Raw genomic sequence first — 19,265 nt, 5'->3', positions numbered from 1 at the left:
TTGAGATACACCCTGATGACCAAGAGAAGACAGCGTTTACAACTGGACAAGGCTTATGGCAGTTCAAAGTGATGCCCTTCGGCCTCTGCAATACACCAGCTACGTTCGCAGCGTCTTATGGAGACAGTGTTAAGAGGACTTTCCTACGAATCCTGTCTGGTCTACTTAGACGATATCATCATCGTGGGACGCAGCTTCGAAGAACATCTGGCAAATCTTAGGAAGGTGCTGCAAAAGCTTAAGGAAGCCAATCAGAAGTTAAGCCCGTCCAAATGTAATTTGTTCCGCCGGGAAGTGAACTACCTTGGTCACATCATCTCTTCTGAAGGTGTACAAACCGATCCAGAAAAGGTATCTGCGGTCAGGAGTTGGAGTCGTCCCGAAAACATCCATCAGCTGCGAAGTTTCCTGGGGCTCTGCACGTACTACAGGAAGTTTGTAAAGGGTTTTTCCAACATTGCACGACCTTTGCATAAGCTGACGGAGAGCAAGCAAAAGTTTGAATGGTCCAAAGAATGCGAAGATGCATTTCTACGACTGAAGGAGGCTTTAACATCAACGCCTATCCTCAGCCTGAAAAGTCCTTCATCCTGGACACTGATGCGAGCCACGAGGGCATCGGAGTTGTTTTATCCCAAGAAATTGACGGCAATGAACATGTCATCGCTTACTGGAGCAAATGCTTATCAAAGTCGGAGCGAAATTACTGCGTCACCAGAAAGGAGTTACTGGCCATAGTGAAAGCTGTAGAACACTTCTATCATTACCTCTACGGCCGAAAGTTTCTGCTTCGGACAGATCATGCCTCGTTAACTTGGCTTTTGAACTTCAGGAATCCAGAAGGCCAGATAGCCAGGTGGATACAGCGGCTCCAGGAATATGACATGGAGATCAAGCACCGAAAAGGGTTGTCTCACGGTAATGCAGACGCTTTATCAAGGAGACCCTGTCCTGAGAACTGCCACTATTGTTCCCGATTCGAGAAACAGTATGGAACGACTAGCCCTACCGTCTATCAGGTGACAGTGACTCCAATATCATCAGAACCTGATCCATGGAGTGATGACCAAGTTCGAAAAGATCAACTTGAAGACCCCCGACATAAAACCAATTTTGGAGTTCATGGAAAGTGACAGTCGGCGACCTAGCTGGCAGGACGTTTCCATCTTCAGTCCTGCAACAAAAAGATACTGGGCTTTATGGAACTCGCTCCATTTACGGAACGGCGTGCTACACCGAAAATGGGAATCTGACGACGGCAAAACATCTAGGTGGCAGTTACTACTTCCCCGATCAAGGATTTCAGATGCTCTGAAAGAAATACATAGTAGTGCGACTGGAGGACATTTTGGTGTTATGAAAACCCTCAATAAAGTTCGGGAGCGCTTCTTCTGGAGTAAGGCGAAGGATGACGTGGAGAAGTGGTGCCATTCTTGTGATGCCTGTGCTGCTCGTAAAGGACCGAAGAAGAGAAGCAGAGGGAAGCTACATCTGTACAACGTTGGAGCTCCTTTCTAACGAATTGGGATCGACATCCTGGGTCCTCTACCAAGAACTGCTGATGGGAACAAATACATTCTTGTTTCCATCGACTACTTCACCAAATGGCCGGAAGCATATCCCATTCCAGATCAAGAGGCTACAACCGTAGCAGAGACTCTAGTCCAACATTGGATCTCGAGATACGGAACACCTTTGCAGATTCATTCCGATCAAGGGAGGAATTTCATCTCTGCTGTGTTTAAGGGCCTATGTCAAATTTTTGGAATTGAGAAAACTAGGACAACACCACTACACCCACAATCGGACGGCATGGTGGAGAGATTTAACCGCATAATCCTGAACAATCTCTCGCTTATGGTATCCAGAAATCAACAGGATTGGGACAAGAAGCTACCTTTGTTCCTGCTGGCCTACCGCAGTGCTGTCCACGAGACTACCGGATTTGCCCCATCTCAGATGCTCTTCGGACGAGAGCTTCGGCTACCTTGTGATCTCGTCTTCGGTCGTCCTCCGGATGCGCCTTCATCGCCTGAGGAGTACATCCAGGATCTCCAGGCCCGGTTGGAAGACGTTCATAACTTCGCACGAGAGCGAATCAACATCGCGGCGGAGAAGATGAAGACCCGATACGACACAAGGTCTACTGGACATGAATTCAACGAAGGCGACAAGGTTTGGTTATGGAATCCCATCCGACGGAAAGGTCTGTCACCCAAATTGCAGTCGCATTGGGATGGACCCTACAAAGTCGTTAACCGACTAAATGACGTCGTAGTGAGGATCCAAAAATCACCTAATGCAAAACCTAGGGTTGTACATTATGATCGGTTAGCCCCATACTATGGCCATAGTTCATGAGTATTACGTAAACAACCATGGTTGATAACATAAAAGTTGTAGATAATTTTTTTGCGTTTAATGTTTAGTAATATTTCTTGTTATTATTGTGTTTCCTATGCATTATTGGTTATTATTTAATGTGTGTATTTGTGAACATGTGATAGAAGTTTGGCACCCTTTCTGGGGATTGTACTGCCCGGGACGTGCAGCCCTTAGGAAGGGGGCAATGTTACAAATCCTGTAAAAAGTAATTATTGTAGTAACGTAACCTGTAAATAGTTTCCCGTAATGAATATACAACCCCTTTTCATTCGGCTAAAGTATACGACCCCCTATTTCCTTTTCTTTTCATTGATAAAATTTAATAACGGCCTACGCATTTCGAGAAGCGTGTGGAATATTTGAGAGATTTCTTTCGATGTTTATAAAGGCGTCCTGCGTGTTAAAAAGTTAGTTTCGATTGAGAATTTGTACTGAGAGTGTATTAGCTCTGTTTATTGCAAGGCATTTCGCTGTGTTGTTTTCATATTTGGAAGTAAATATGTGTGTAAACGTTGAGTTTACGGTGTTGAGTGATATTGGTTTAATTGCTGATGATTAATTTAGCAGTTGTTGACGCTCTTTCCTGTACATAGTGTAAATAAATTTCCTGTATTTTTTAATCAAGAACTGTGTCATCCTTTCGAGAAAGTTGGAAGCCGCACCGAATCCGTTACAATACTAATAATAGTTTCATAATAATAATAGAATAGTGGAGTTTTGATAAAATTGTTTCAGCAATCTAACTTATATGCTTCTCTTAGTGACTATTGAGGGCTGCCGCATTTTCACGCTCGACTTGTTTTGAAATAGATTGACTTATTTTTTGAAACTGAATCAACTTTTGACTGGTAAAATTTCAATCTAAAATACTGTATGTCTTTTTAGAGATAGGAAGTTGGACCCTCGCCCCCCCCCACCCCATCATAGGTTTTCTTTTTGAAAATCCAGTCACTGAAAAGTCCATTTTTTTGAGTATTTTGCTGTTTAGAAGAAAATTTGGAACGTTTACTTCATTAGGGAGTTTGGGAAAAGGCATCAAAACTCAGAATCTGTAAATGGATCACGGAGAGTCAGCAGCTATGGAAAGGCATAATTCAGCACAATTGAGGAGCAAAAGCAAACCTATTCACAAAAATACAAAATCGAGGTAATGACAAATTTTTTTTGTCAGTGTAGTGTAGTTGGTTTCACCCCCAAAATATATCTTATCATTTTACAGCTTTGAAAATTAACATTCTGTGCATAAAAGAACATATCCATACATGTGTCCTAAGCAAACAAGAACACATCCACTTCAGCCAATGGCAAACTAGTTCGGTCATGTGACTTCTACAATGAACACATGGATTCAATGTTAACTATAGCATTTTCAACAGAAATGGAAAAGTAATTCCAGGGTGTAAAAAAATTTTTATTTTTCGAACGGAGACCTGTAATATCTCTCCGAACGCTCTACCTTTTTAATCCTGCGCAACGGATGTGGCAGTATTTAAATCGTTGAAATCTCGAGTCATGATGAAAAGTACTGTATATTGCGTCTTCTTTGAGTCCTTGGCCAGAGGTGCAAAGACATGCGCACTAGGGTGTCCCGTCCATATATGAGAAAAAAAAAAATTTGAGCTACACTATCACAAGAGGTGTCAAAATTTGCGAAATTTTTCACAGATCATGAAAAAGGTAAAAAAAATGGAATTGCGTGTCATCTTGAGGGCTCTACCGCTCTTTGAAGTTTTGCATATTTTATATTTTTGACAGACCTAAACAATATGATTTAAAAAATACAAAAATAAAGTTAAAAAAGCATTTTATTTAAGAAACTAATGAAACAAAGCACAAGAAAACAAAATAAACTACAGTTTATAAATAATGACAAAAGTTTAAATTCTAAACTTATTTTTGTGTCCAAAATTTGGCATTTCTGCGCGAGATTGCAACCTGGTTCTAACGAAGTCATCTCTAGAAGTAGCGTTAGTAACACTTTGTGAAGCCTGTGTTATTAGTTTAACACATCTTTCCACAGATTGTGAGTGGCAAGGAAAGTCAATGATTTCCAAGCTATTATCTTTTGCCATAATTTGAAGGTTCTCGTAAGAAATATGTTGAAGAACCGGTGGTGCTGTAACCTGACACTCTTGCCAGACAATTATTTCCATATAATCTTTAGCAGAGAAGTTAATTTTTGGTGTTTTAAATATTCTGCGTTTAGTGCTACTTTCAGCCTCTCTAGCTTTTTTTATTCTTCGTAATGCTAACTCCCGAATGTGCTCCCTATCATCAAACAACATACTGACCAGCAGGTTTTCTGGGTGCGCAAAAAAAGCATTTCTTTCGATAACAGAATACACTACAGATTTCAAGTTTTCGGGTAAAAATCGAGAGTACACAATCATTTGAAAAAGATGTTTGGCTGCTTCCTTAAAAGATGACTTTTGCTTGATTAAGAACCAAACTGGAGCGTACACTTTAACCACGTAGTTAACAAGTAATCGCAAATTTTCTGTTGGATTAAGAGTACTTACATAAAGTCTGAGTATACGATTAGCAGAAGTAAGCCATCTCGAGTGTGCCATTTTTCCAGGTTGGCGATTTGCCAGCTCAGGACTACAGAAACCAGTTGATACAGCTTGATAAATCTCATAAAGATATTTTTGACCCGTGCTTAGTTCATCAACCACATTTTTCGGCAAATTAGGCATATTACCATCCACCGCGCAAAAAGACAATGTCATTTTATTTTCACAACCAGCTAAATGTTTTCCAATAGGTCCGGAATATTCTTTAGGACCCAAAGTGCAACCATCTAAGATCAAGAATAAATGACGAAGGGGTAATTCGTTAGCATGAAGCATACACACACACCATTGCAATGGTCTTTCCAAATAATCCTCTAAATATTGAATCACGCCACCCTTCCAACCGGTGTTTATTGCAGTTCCGTCACATCCAACGCAAATCACGTCTTCTAAATTCAAGCATTGACCTTCTAATAGAGCTGTAATCGAAGTTAGAATTGCCTTTGCAGTGCCACGACTTGGCGTTATGTGTCCCAAATAAATTGATCCGGGTTCTGCTAAAGTTGAGATGTGCTCTTCTAAAATTTCTTTGCGATGGTAACGAGCTCCTATTTTCTCATTTATCAGTCTTGTCTTTACGTCCATCAAAGTAAATGCTTTTTATAACAATACTTCCAATATCTTTGGAAGCTTCTTTCCGAGCTTTAGCTACAGCTCTGTGGATTTTGTTTTTATCAACAACTAGAGTTAAATCTTCTTTTGAAACCAAGCCGACATCAGTTAAAACTGCAGAAGCAACAGCAGCAGCAGATCGCGTCGACAAACCGTATCTATCACAGACCTTAGCAACTGTTGGCAAGATCAGTGTATTCCTATTTGCTGTTGAAGTTGATGGTGTCCCTGTAGAGGCCGTATTTGTCTCTGTTATGGGATACGTTTCTGGAGAAAATTCACGCATCGAATCGTCATCAAAATTTGCTGAAACAGAATCGTTATTTTCAGTAGAAGACTTTTTTGCTGCCCTTTCAAGTTTTCTCTGCTGTTGTTTCATTAATCTAGCTGTTTCTATCTTATCGACACCTCTTATCACCATTTTCCTGTCATTTCTTTGATCCAACAAGAAACTTCTCTCATTGATGGGAACTTTTTTAGGTTTTAAACACGAACAAGACTCAAATACAGGGCACTTACAAGCCGCAACGTCGAAGAGCTTCTCAGATGACTCTAAAAAGCACTTCAGTTTATTTTCAAAACTATCACTTCGTTTGCTTCTGGGGTATCTTTTTAAATTGACGTACTTTTCGAAATAGAATTTTAATAATTGAATTACTCGTTCCTTAGTTACGATTGGAATTGAAGCTTTTGTCCAAATACTGTTGATTTTTTCAGAAACAATTGTATATCAGGGTTCATACTCATTTTTAAAAGTAAAAATTAAGGACTTTTTAAGGACTCTCTCTCAAAAAAAAGGACTTATCGGGAAAATAACTAGATAGCTTTGCGTATACCATCTTAAAGTTTTCCGGGGGGGGGGGGGGGGGGGGGGGGGGGACAAAGTATATGATACACATATTATATATATACACATGCACAAGTGCATCAGTTTCCAAAAAGCAGGGAGAGGCCCAATCAACTGGGATGTCCCATTATCAGTGAATAAAATTTTAAAATTTCACATCATAGTGATCCAAGAGGAAAATGGAGACCCCCCCCCCCCCCCCCCAAGAAAAAAAGAGTTCTTAAAATCAAGCAGAAATGAGATGAGATCATGAGTGCCCTTTGAGTCCATGACATTCCAAAATTCAACAAAAAATGGCGAATTAACCAGTTTCAAACATAATACGAAAGTTTTTCCTTATTAATTAGGCTTGAAATGATTGGGTAGTAATTAATATAATAGATAGCACATATTGTTCTTAAAAAATAACATTTAATTCTCAAATTTCAGTCATAAAAAAAGATTAGGAAAATGGGGATAGCTGTAGAAAATTAGTTGCATATTAAAGCATTATCATTTAGCATACATGATTAGAATGAGAGGCAAATTGAAGGAAAATAACTAAAATCTTTTTTCTTCAAGATATTTAAACTAGTGTTTTGTTATTATTGCTTTTGATCTGTTATTGTTACTAAAATCCTATTTTGAACAAATTTGCTATATCATACTATTTCTCGCAAGTTTGTTTATTTCTATATAAATTTAAATTTTGAAAGAGAGAAAGCAATTTCTAACTCCTGAGTCCTTGAATAAAGCGGTTGATGGAGCCAGAGTTCAATCTTGGCTGTATCTCTCAATAATATAAATATTTTATATATATATATATATATATATATATATTGGGAGAGGGGGTTTAACATTTCTTTTACAAAAAAACATTTGAAAATAAATAAATAAATATATATATATATATATATATATATATATATATATACATATATACATATATATATATATATATATATATATATATAATTGATTATCCTTTTTCCTTGCAATGGAACTCATAGTTTGGTTTAAAAAACTTCATATTATTTCACGATTTAAAAAAAAAAACTGAAGTTGCTTTATTTAATCTTTAAATTCCAAAAAATTTTACAGGCTGTAAAGCCTAACCAAAACCTTTAGAGATTCACCATAAATATATTGAAAGCTTTTTCAAATACATAAAAATAGTAACCATGACAAGTTTAAATACAATCAGAGACTGGGAGTTGGACCATATTTTTTCGATAGTCTTTTGCATTTTTTCTAAAATAAATTTAAGAAATAAAAATATTATTGAAATAATGAAAAAAATAAACAGATATAAAGTAGCATATTGTAAAAAAACCTTCCAACATTTAAAAAGATTGAAATATTTGCAGGATGCAAAAAGATTGCAATCTCAAACAAGGCAAGCAATTTTCGGCGAAGCACGTGTTTAACGTGGTCGGCATGTCTCCAAAACATACGTTTTCGGCACATATCGCGGATTATAAAGATTTGAAGGGGTAAAAACGAAAAAAATAAGAAAAAGGGGACCAAACTTGATACAGTGGTTAAAATATTAAGGAAATTTTCAGAAAATTAAGGACTTTTTAAGGGTTTTTTAGGGACCTTAATTTTGCTTGATGAAATTAAGGGTTTCTTAAGGGTTTTTTAAGGAAGTACGAACCCTGTATATATATCTGAACTGGAAGGGTCCTTTCCATTATGCATACATTTCTGTTCGCTCCTGACAAATAAAATAAATTTTATGACGTCTTTTACAGTAGGTAGCTGCCGATCATCAAGTTCCTTGTAGGGTCCCAGTATAGCACAAGTAGTCTCACTACGTCTCGAACTCATTACTTAAAACTAACAGAATCGGCATATAACACTAACAATTGCAACTGTACTTTTATTGCATTAAAATTACTTTGACTACGAAGAAAACACCCGTGAGTCAAGCCAAGAAAGCCCTCGAAACAAGTAAAAGGAATTAGCAAGTTGAAACCAAACAAAGTCGAAGTCGTCAGTAACATATTGTTGCATGCAAATCGAGACGTGACGCCAAGCTTCGTGGACGATTCTACTGCGAAAATGGGGGTTATTCTCATACAGGCATTTACAGTAGTAATCACCATATGTTTTTTTTTTTTCTGTTCGTGTTGATATTACGAATCACGATCTTTTTATTTCAGCTGTCGAGCTTTTATTTCACACTAAATTTATAACTTTATTCACAGTACTTCTTTTTCAGTTGCCATAAAAATGACAATTTTTCAAACTTTGACGATCGGTAGAGCCCTGAAGATATAGTTTTATTCTATTTTTTAAATTATTTTTGTAATTTACGATCGATTTCGCAAATTTTGACAGGTCTTGCATTAAGAAAAAAGGAAATTTTTTTTTCGGGACACCCTAATGCGCACCCAAAAGCACCAAAAGGAGAAGTACGAATTTGCCCACCAGGATATACCCCCTGGCACTGGGTACCCATTTTAGTCGCCTCTTATGACATGCATGGGTTACAGTGGGACTATTCTAACCCCTGATCCTAAATCTTTTTTTTTTTGAAGTTTAAAAAATCCTTCTGTTTTTCTTTGCAAACATAAAAAGTGCTAAGCAAATTAAATCTTGAAAGTTTTTCATCTATCCATCTTAATTCAAAGCTTTTAGATTGAATATTTGTTCACATAGTAAACAAAAAATATCAGATGGCTCTTGAAAATGCAGCTGTTATGCAAACCATGAAGCTAGCAGAAGAGCAGGATAATACACTTTCTTTTGATTGTGGGACATATTTATTCGTGAATAACTAATTGTAATATTGGTGCTTTAACACTCATTGCAGATAAAACTCATTCTGAAGTGCTAATATATAGATATATTTTGAATATTAGATTCAAACTTTGTGAAATGATCTATATAACACAATAACCTGTATAATGCAAAAGCTCTGGTCCCAAGGTGTACATTATAACGGTCTTCTACTGTACTGGCATTTGTAATAGCTGCCCAAGAGACATTGTTTTATATGAAGCTGACCTTCAACCTCTCAGACTGCAAAATAGATTTTTATTGACTAAATATTATGCAAAGATCAGTTTTGGCGATCTGCATAGAATCTTTTCTATGTCTGCAATTGGAAAAATGATCCTTGTCTCAATAGAGAAAGTCCGCTTAGCATGGTTGGCTTTCTGCCGACAGAAATTAGTTTTTGCCGTGTCAGTAACAGAAACTGGTTATAATTGGGGAAAAAAAGGCAGAAACTGGCAAAAACTTAAATAACTCAAGTAATTACTAAATAATACCCATTTAAGAAACTAAAAAATTAAAATTCATTTCATCATTTCAAAAAATAAAATCCTATGCTAGTGCCCTTGATTTAGTTCGGAAAGGGAACTTTTCAATTGCAAATGCTAATAATATTTGGATTAATCTAACAATGGATGAAAAATCATATGGGTGTTTAGGAAAGAGGAGTGACATACAGAATTAAACAGGCATTACTGATTGTTATTTGCTCGCTTACATGCTTCATTAAAATTGCTTGTGATTGAAATTATCATGTGCTTCAAAAAGAAAGTGTCAGAATTTTACTTGCCTATATTAACATACTAGCTGTAACCGCACGGCGATGCCCGTGCTAAGAATTTAAAGAAAGTCGGTTGAATAAAAAAATCTACTCCGCTCCCCCCTGTTTTTATGCCAAGTTTGATGCCTATGGCGGTAAGCAATTGCAATTAAAATCACGGTACATCTAGGACAACAAGGATATCCCGTATTCCGTACGAAAAAGAATTGAATTCCCCAGCAGAAAAACAACACAATTAAAAAACTCGGTACATCTAGGAGGAAAAAGAAATCCCGCACTCTGTATGAAAAATTTAACGATAGAAAAGCTATCGTCAGAGAAAAGGAAAAAAAACTTCTAGAATTAAAAAAATACCCCCTCCCCCATCTGATGTTAAATAATCAGTAATCATATTTTTTAACTAAAATGCGTGAACACCCTTTGAAAACCTAAATGCAATCCTTTGAAATCTAAAATATTTTGCGAAATAAACCACAACTACATTGTTAATCGCCAAGAGACTTTCAAATTAAAAAGAAAATCAATTAACATTCGCACAATGAATTTAACAAAAATGACAACAGCGCAATTCGCAACTTCAATTAACTATAGGGGGCACTGAAGCCAGTCTAATGGCGGATGAAAAAGGTAAAACAAACACATGCTGTAACTTATAACTTGCTTTGATGCTTTGTGAATGACAATTTTTTATCGTGTTTATGGGAAGCTTTCTTTTCTGTTCTTCTGAAATTACATCACACCATAAACTGGCTGAAGCTTGTAATTTACCCCCCAAAAAAACGTGGAATGGAATGTTTTACCTTTTTCGGTAGTATTATTAATCACCATAAGGTAGCGTATTCGAGCCCTTTATTATTTATTATTAAACTATATTTATTATTAAATGCAAATTACTATTCAACAAATATTTAATGAGAGTATAAAGAGGGTGATGCAAAAGAAAATGCATTCAAAAGACAGTTGTCGACAAGTTTTGTCGATAATTTTGTCTGAGCTGAATACAAAGCACTTAGCCATTCTACGTTTAAATTATTTTGTTACTTACGCGATTAACATTTGGTATTGAACAGGGAAGGTCATGGAGGTCATGACCCTTCCCAAACCATCGACAGATTATAAGCCTACGTTTCTTCAAACTCTTTCCCTAACTTAAATACATTATATTTACATATTTTTCTTTCTGCTAGTTTCACACCTTTGACATGATTGTAACTTTATTGCAATTTAATACATGACTTGTCGTCATGTATTAAATCACAAAATGTGATCAGAGAAATAAAACTTATAAGTTAAACAATTGTAACAAAAATACATCTCGTCACTCGCTTCAAAAAGTAAATAAATACAAAGTGAAAGAATTCAATAAAAATAAATATGCAATAAAAAAATAAAATAAATAAAATAGCAAAAAAAAAAGAAAGACATCTTAATTTTACTCTTTGTATCTTCATATACAGCCTGTTATTGATACAACAAACTTCCCCTGTGTTACTTTCGCTGCACACAGTATAAAACTTTTTTTCTGCCAAAATTGAATCGTCAACTCGCCTCTAAAGTTGTTTTCTATGATAACCAACTTTCTTTCGACTGGGTGAAAACGCGAAAGCATTGATCTCTATGGAGCATTGATCTCTACAGAAGTGTCCAGTATTATGCAAAACTTTATTGTCTTTGGATAAACTACACATATTTCATTCGTTTTGTTCTCCCCCCCCCCTCTCAAATTTTAGAAATAAGGAGAAATAAGGAGAAAGAAACTACAGTTAAAAATAAATTACCAAAAGTTTTCTTGCAGCCATTAAATTTTTCTCTCTAATTTCATATTCTGCAGCCAAAAGCCAAACCTTTGCAAATGTAAATACTTTGTGAGGTATGATATTCAAACATGCCAAATAGACTTCTCTTGTTTTGTCTTCTTCAACACCTTTCACATTCAACTCTTCATATAGTGCATAATTTATCCAGAGATAAATATACCTTCTCCAGTACCTTTTTTCCTAAAATCAAACACCTTCATTATTTTCAATTTAGTTTTAAAATTCTAAAATAAAAAATGTCTGCATCTCAAATAACTGAATGTCATAACTTCATGCATTTAATCTGTAAAAATGCTAACTCCACAAACAAACATTATCATACTTAAATATACACACAATTAGGGGAGCACAATATTTTTTACTGAAATGCTGCTCACATAACAGGTTGACTAGTAAAGACTAGGGCTCGACCGATGGCATTTTTTGGCCGATGGGCCGATGCCGATTGTTGGCCGATTGTTCAAAGATGGCCGATGGCCGATTGTTTTCCTCCAAATGGCCGATTGCCGATGGCCGATGCCTTTGGCCGATGGCAAAAAAAAAAAAAAAATCTAACAGAAATGAATTGATAAGATTGTCAGGGATTTAAAGGATCATTGATTCATTTCACTTTACTTCCTTTCTACGAATAAGGAATTGTAATCACAAAAAAAAAAAAAAAAAAAAAATCAGATTTCGACATAAATTTTTATTTTACGATCACCCAATTTAAACTTCACAAGTTTTTTCGGCACATCTATACATGCATATGTACCTAAGAACATATAGATGACCGAAATATCTATTTTGAACGCCTCCTTAGTTAATTATCGCAAATTCTCTTGTGATGGCTTCATGCGCGTAAACTTGCGTCACTCAAAAACATTATGAAATAGTAAGTTGAAAACTCATACGTACGTAGTATCTCTAAAAGTTCGAGGACAAGTTGTTTAAAACCTTACCCTGAATAGTTCACATTACCGAAGTACATCTATTTACAAAATACTCACCTTGAACGACTATGCGCTTCTACCAACGTTGATGTGACAAATAAATAACATAACGTTTCGTCGAACTTAGCTCCGTGTGACTTTTACCTGTTCCCAGCAAAAAAAAAAAAAAAACATTTGCATGGACGCCGCTTTCTTCCGTCAGGGGAAGATAAAGCTGCATCACAGAAGGTAGCGAAAAATGGCTTCTAAGAGTGTTTCCAAGAATTATATGAAAACTGGCAGAAGTGCATAGTCTCTCAAGGTGCCCTTTTGAAGGTGGATGTGCTTAGGTAATGTGAACTATTTTCGGTAAGGTTTTACACAGCTTGTCCCCCGAACTTTTGGATCGTACTACGTACACTCTGTATAGGGTGTAGTTATGCTTCTCCTTTTTTGACTGCTGTATGATGGCAGAGAAAGAACAACAGCAAAAAATAAATAAATAAATAAATAAAATAAAAATAAAGGAAGAAAAACAAAGAGACTGTTTAGTAACCAATTGACTTTTTTTTTAAATTGAACGACGAGGGTGGGTTAGGGGGGTCACCCTCTGATTTTAGAGTGACTCACAACATTAAACTTTGGCCTCATTTTTTTAGTACAGAATCGCTATCACCAACGCCTCGGAAGAGTTTCTGAATCTACTTCAGCACTTTCGAAGAAAAAATTCAAAAGTCCCTTTGGTTTCCGAATTATGTTCCCATTCAAAACGTCTTTAATCAATTTCTGACAACAATAGATAAAGCTTGAAAAAAAATCTCTAATTTTATGAATGGTGTTAGTTTTAAACAACTCAGAAGTACAACTAGAGTTTAATTTCAGAAATTGTTCGATTTGGAGGAGGGGCACGCAAGTGTTCTCGGAAAGACAAAAAATAATCGTAAAGAATAGAGTTCAAAATAATCATAAACATTGAGTAGAAAAACCCTTTTAAAACTTGCACCCGAGTTTGTTTTGACGTGCTAAGGCGGATTTAAAATATAGCAAATGTTGCAATTGCGCGAGAGGCTCCATAACCATAGGGGAACCTTAGGAGTTACAAAAATGCTTATGATAAATGTTTTACAACTTCTGTGATAGAGAAATAGGGCCCCAAAATGTATATCGACGAGCCCCAATTGTGTAGCTCCGCCGAAGCAATACAGAAAAGACTGCATTACTGTGATTCATATTACAAATATCGAAAAATTAAAAATTACAGTCGTTTCAACTGGAATCTAACAAAATGAAACAAAACCGGTTTCGCCATCTCATATTTGTTTCCATGGTCTTGAATTCGGCAATATATCACCGAATGATCGTTAGTCTGAGACGCTATATTAGTTTTGCATTGAAATAAGTAATTAATAGCCACAAAAAATGAGTAAACAGGCTTTTCAGAACACCCGATCGAAAGCAAAAAGTGAAGTGCACAACTGGATTGTACGCACACCCCACATGCGAAAACTTAGCCTTCTACAGTTTATCATTTTTGAGGTATGAATTATGAGAGATACATACGTATATCCAGCCGCAAGAAGCAACGCAACAGTTAACTTATTTGGTACCTGAATGTTGTATAAAAAAACTCTTTCAGGGGTGTCTAAAGTAGAAATTCATACTGAAATTTAAGTAAACAATTTTATATGAAAACAATAACTCCCTTTACTTTGTATTAAAAAGTAAAACAACAAAGGTCCTTTTTTCTTTTTTTTTTTTCAAAAACATCGGCCAATTCCATCGGCTTTTCGATGGTTTTTAAGGCCGATGTTTCCTGCAAGTTAGCATCGGCCGCCGATGCCGATGGCTAAATTGTTGAACCATCGGCGCCGATGCATCGGCCTGGCCGATGCATCGGCCTGGCCGATGCATCGGTCGAGTCCTAGTAAAGGCCATATACCCAATATCAATTACATTAATTTCATTTTTGTTTTTGCACATGGAAAAGTAGAAAATACAGGCTTTGCATTTTAATAAAACATGCTTTGGTATGCTTGACTATTTAGAAAACTATGAGGAAGATACTACACTAGGATCAGATCATAAAAGATTGCACAATTCCATGCATGCAAACCAGGGTTGACCAGATTGGACCCAATTGGGTTGGACCCAATGGGTTTTTTTGAAAAAAACCCATTATTTAGCCCACTTTTGGGTTTTTTAAAATTTTCTAAGTTGTTTTCAAAAAAATTAATTAACTTAAATACTTTCACAATTTAAACTTTTTTTTTATTTGTTCTTCACCACAGACAATGAACATAAAAAATGAATTTCGAACTTTAATAATTTTTCTTAACTCTTAAAAGCATTAAAAAAATACTTCAAATATTTTAAATAAATATATTTAACTTTTTTCTTTCACTGGTGTCAATAAATAACTCAAATTATCATGACTAAGTCCTGTCACGTCCGATTTTCTCAATATTTGTAGATTGTACAGAGGAAACTACTCTAGCTAAAAGGCTTTCATGTGAATTATTTTCTGCAAACCAACATGTCACAAATCTCGAATAAACAAGGTATATTTTTTAAAGAAATTAACAGATTTTACAAACGGGCGGATAGAAAACAGAATAGGATGTACAGCATTTTTTTCATTATCTTACGAAAAAGTTTAATATATCTTACTCCGTACACAGAAATAGAAAAACAGGCAACATAAAATTCAAAGAAATGTCTTGATTAAGCTGGAATTCAGTAAAAAGGGATTTAAACTACTTGAGGTTCTACAGTAGTTTTGCATAACAAAATGAAATACAATAAAGTAAAATGCAAAAAAAAAAAAAAAAATGTAGGTAGCAATTAAAAACAAACAAACAAATAATAGATTTTATCACTCGAGAAGTAAATTTCCCTTAACCGTTGGTAATTATGGAAACTAAAAGACCTGAAACTTCACCATTTGTGGGTTTCGTCATCTTTTATACTTTTCTTCAGAAAATGCTGAATTATCCAGCTTCTTTTTTCCTGAAGACAATTTTTGTGCTTTGTCCATATACTTACGCTACAATATGCTACAAGTACCCCACAATTTCCCCCCAAAAAAGACAAAAAACCCACATTTCTTTTAAAAAACCCAGCTTCAGTTGGGTTTTTTTTTTGGGTTTTATTTAAAAAAACCCTGGGTCCATGGCATACCTGCCAACATTCAAAGAAAAAAATCCAGTAGATTTTTTAATGTAGCGCAATATCGCTTTTTTCCGTGTTATTGAGGGGAAAATAGGGATTTTTTATTATCTCTTAAAGTACAATCGTATGCAAGTTCCTTGAGTCATATACACAGAGTTTAATTAATGAAAATATTAATTGGAAGAATAAAAGTTAAAGTAATACTTTTTCAATGAAAAGTTATTTAGGGAAAAAAAGAGTTTCAATTATCTGTAAAAATTCAATCATAGACAAGTTTTTTCAGGTATTCAACAAGATTTAATCTACTTTTTTTCGGCCGCAAAGTGCCCGATAAGAGCGGTCGTTTTGTGTAAAGGAAGAAATGTAATTAAGCAACATAGGCTTAGCGATGAGTGCGCGAAGCGAGATCGCAAATGTAAACAACTGATGTTGCCAGATTCCAATGTGCTAAAGTTTGAAATTGAGTGGGAAACTTTCAAACCATGGAGTAAAAGCGCTAAAACGATGTAAAAATTTATTTTAAAATGGTTTATTTTTTCCTTTTTTGAGAAAATCCCGAAACGGAGGGATATTTTTAGAGATTAAGAAAAACCGGGAGATTTTCAATAAAAATCGGGAGACCGGGAGAAATGTCAAAAATCCGGGAGTCTCCCGGAAAATCCAGTAGAGTTGGCAGGTATGCCATGGGCTTTAAAAAAAAAAAAACCCGGGTTTTTGCCAACCCTGATGCAAACCGTAAAAGTTAAAAAGTCAATTTTCAAAATATAACCATGACCCGTGCGCATCATGTAATCTTTGTTCTTTTCTCTACAATGGGAAAATGCAATGTGGAAAAACTTTTATATGCATGTGATGTTTCTAAACCATTTTTAACTTTTAGCATTTTTAATGAAAATTCATATTTGAAATTAAATTTACATTTCAGTAAGGTTTTCTCCTTATTTTTTCTTATTGTAGAACATTTTCTTAAGGAAAAAATAGTTCAAAGAACAAGATTAAAGAAAATATACCTACTTTCTTTATAGGCACATTTGCAATTGCTCTTTCATACACCTCTCTTGTTTCTTCAATACTGCTTTCACTTTCCATTAGTCTCAAGTAATCAAACCAATTGTTATAATTCAAGGGATTATTCTTTGTTTCCTAAAATAGAAAACATTATTACATGAGCATATAGTAGGGGGGGCATACTACATTCCGTGGGAAATTTCGTGAGGAAATTGTGAGATCAATTCTATTATGTTCCTTATGGCCTGCATAACTATGCCTCACCGGGTGTTTTGCTTGAATTTGTGTCAGACGGCCTGTATGACGTCATCAATCCAAGATGACGGCTGTAAGGAGTTTTTGCAATTATGACTCAATTTTTGGGTATTTTGTGATAATTTTCTGTTGAATTTGCTTGATTAATATTCTATTACTTTTCTTATTATAAATTGAAAGTAAAATACTTAATTTATTTGTTTACTAACTCATTAAAAAAAAAATTCTGAAGTCTTCATTTTTGGCTTTGGCATTCAGATTAAGCTAGTTTAAAAGTACCTCGGATGAGTTTTTACAGTTAAAAATACTGTTAAATTTCAGGCTAAAATCATTAAACATTAATACAGTCGAACCTCGTTAATTCGGGCACGCTTATAACGAATTATTGCTAAAGCGAACTATATTTGCGATCCCCGTCCTACTGTACTTACACTTAAACTTTTTTTTCAAATAAAACGAGCTACTGTTGAGACAAATTCATTTTTAAAGTCCATTTGAGTCCGTTTTAACTATGTTCGAATGTATAATCGTCCCAACAGAATTCCTTATAACCTGTATAACTACGCCTTAGCAGCTTTTCTTGCATCTTTTAGAACGCACGTTTCATTTCATCAACGCAGCTTACGTTCATTGCAGAAACTGGTACATGTAACTAAATATATTTTAGGGGAAAATTTACCAATAGTAATCACCATGGATATTATATTATACAAACCAGTTTTAAAACTTGCCCTGTCAAACAAAAACTTGTACAGGTCTTGACGACAATTTGACCGAGTTAAACAGTGAATCGTAGTTTCGTAGGGTCAAAAATTCTTGCAGGAAAGTGTGTTAGACGGGCTACAGAAGCACATTCTGCATTAAGGGTTGCACTATTTAAATGTTACCCTCGGTGCTTTTTATATACACAATGAAGAAATGAAATTTCAATGCGATGATAGAGTGCAAAGATTAATTGCTTTCAAGGAAAAAAGTATGATGAAACAAAAGAACTTTCCTCAAATATAATGCAGATATTACTAGATTCTAAAATACATGAAAAAATGAAAGATTTGAGGACACAGAATCAATTGGAAGACAAACATTTAAACTTGCTTTGTTATACATGTATATGATGGATACCATGTCACTTTTATACGGTCTGTTAGATCAGGAAATTGGGAATTACGCATTTCTTCATTCAAAAGTTTCGTTCCCTATTTCTTTGCTTTGAATTTAACAAATTATGCAAGTATGATATCATGGTACTTGACTAATATGAAGCGTCTTAAAGCAAAGCAACAAAATCTTGGGAATGAATTCATGGAAGGCAATTGGGCTGTTAAAAATTCTTTTGTACCGTTTTTGTGCTTTAGGGTCAGACGAAGCTTTGGAGAAAGAGAAAAGGTGTATGAAAGTAATTGGTAGAATAGTGAATACATAACTCAATAGAAAAATAGTTTAGCGTTAAAGAGTAAACATTATCATTTGACAGGTTCAAAAGGAAAGTGACTACATGAAGATGTGCAATATATATGTATATATAGTGCCATCAGAGTATCAACAAGCCCTATAATATATGAGGGAAGTGAACTTATTAACACAACAAAGTCTGAACATAATGAAACCGTACAAACAGATGTATTTAAGGCATTTTAAGCAAAGGCCATGACATGTACGCCATTTTCAAACGAGAAGGAATTAAAACTGAAAACACGAATTTATTGGCCCCAATGAAAAAAGAAAAGCTACATCTATATAAAAATAGCACGAAGAAAGTTGCAACAAATATAGCTGGCACTGTTGTACAGTTAAAAGTCGATCGTTATTTAAACTTCTGATAGTTGTATCGAGGAGTCGAGCAGATATTGATTTAAAAACAGCATGTGAATTTTAGGCAGTTCCACACTCTACGTTTAATCTGGATGGGTAGATAAAATTGTCCCAAAACAAATCAAAACTAATGAAGGTTATAGAAGAATGTGGCTCAGAAAATGTAGACATCAGCATCGAAGATATTTTGCCGAACCCCATGAAAGACTCAAGCATACCGAAGCAAATGAACAGAGAATCTTACAGTGTTGCTGTTCTTTATGGAATGGCACAGTTACAATCATAGAAGAAACCAAAGCAAGTGAAAACATGTAATGATTTAGCTGCAGAATTTAA

At 35.3% G+C, this 19,265-nt stretch overlaps 1 protein-coding gene across 1 annotated transcript in view; it reads right to left on the bottom strand.

Moving 5' to 3' along the window:
• Positions 1–11,721: 11,721 nt before the first annotated feature.
• The window catches only part of LOC129229803 (crooked neck-like protein 1), a 146,285-nt gene continuing 138,741 nt past the window's right edge, over positions 11,722–19,265 (bottom strand). Inside the window, exons 10-11 of the mRNA XM_054864180.1 lie at positions 16,869–16,997; positions 11,722–11,955 (exon numbers count right to left, since the gene is read on the bottom strand). Of these exons, the coding sequence (XP_054720155.1) occupies positions 11,722–11,955; positions 16,869–16,997 (363 nt within the window). The remainder of the gene's footprint in view (positions 11,956–16,868; positions 16,998–19,265) is intronic.

This window comes from Uloborus diversus, chromosome 9, assembly GCF_026930045.1.
Source record: "Uloborus diversus isolate 005 chromosome 9, Udiv.v.3.1, whole genome shotgun sequence".
NCBI classification, from domain to species: Eukaryota; Metazoa; Arthropoda; class Arachnida; order Araneae; family Uloboridae; genus Uloborus; species Uloborus diversus.
The sequence above is the reverse complement of the archived record's forward strand: the minus strand, read 5'-3'. Positions and strand labels throughout refer to the sequence as shown.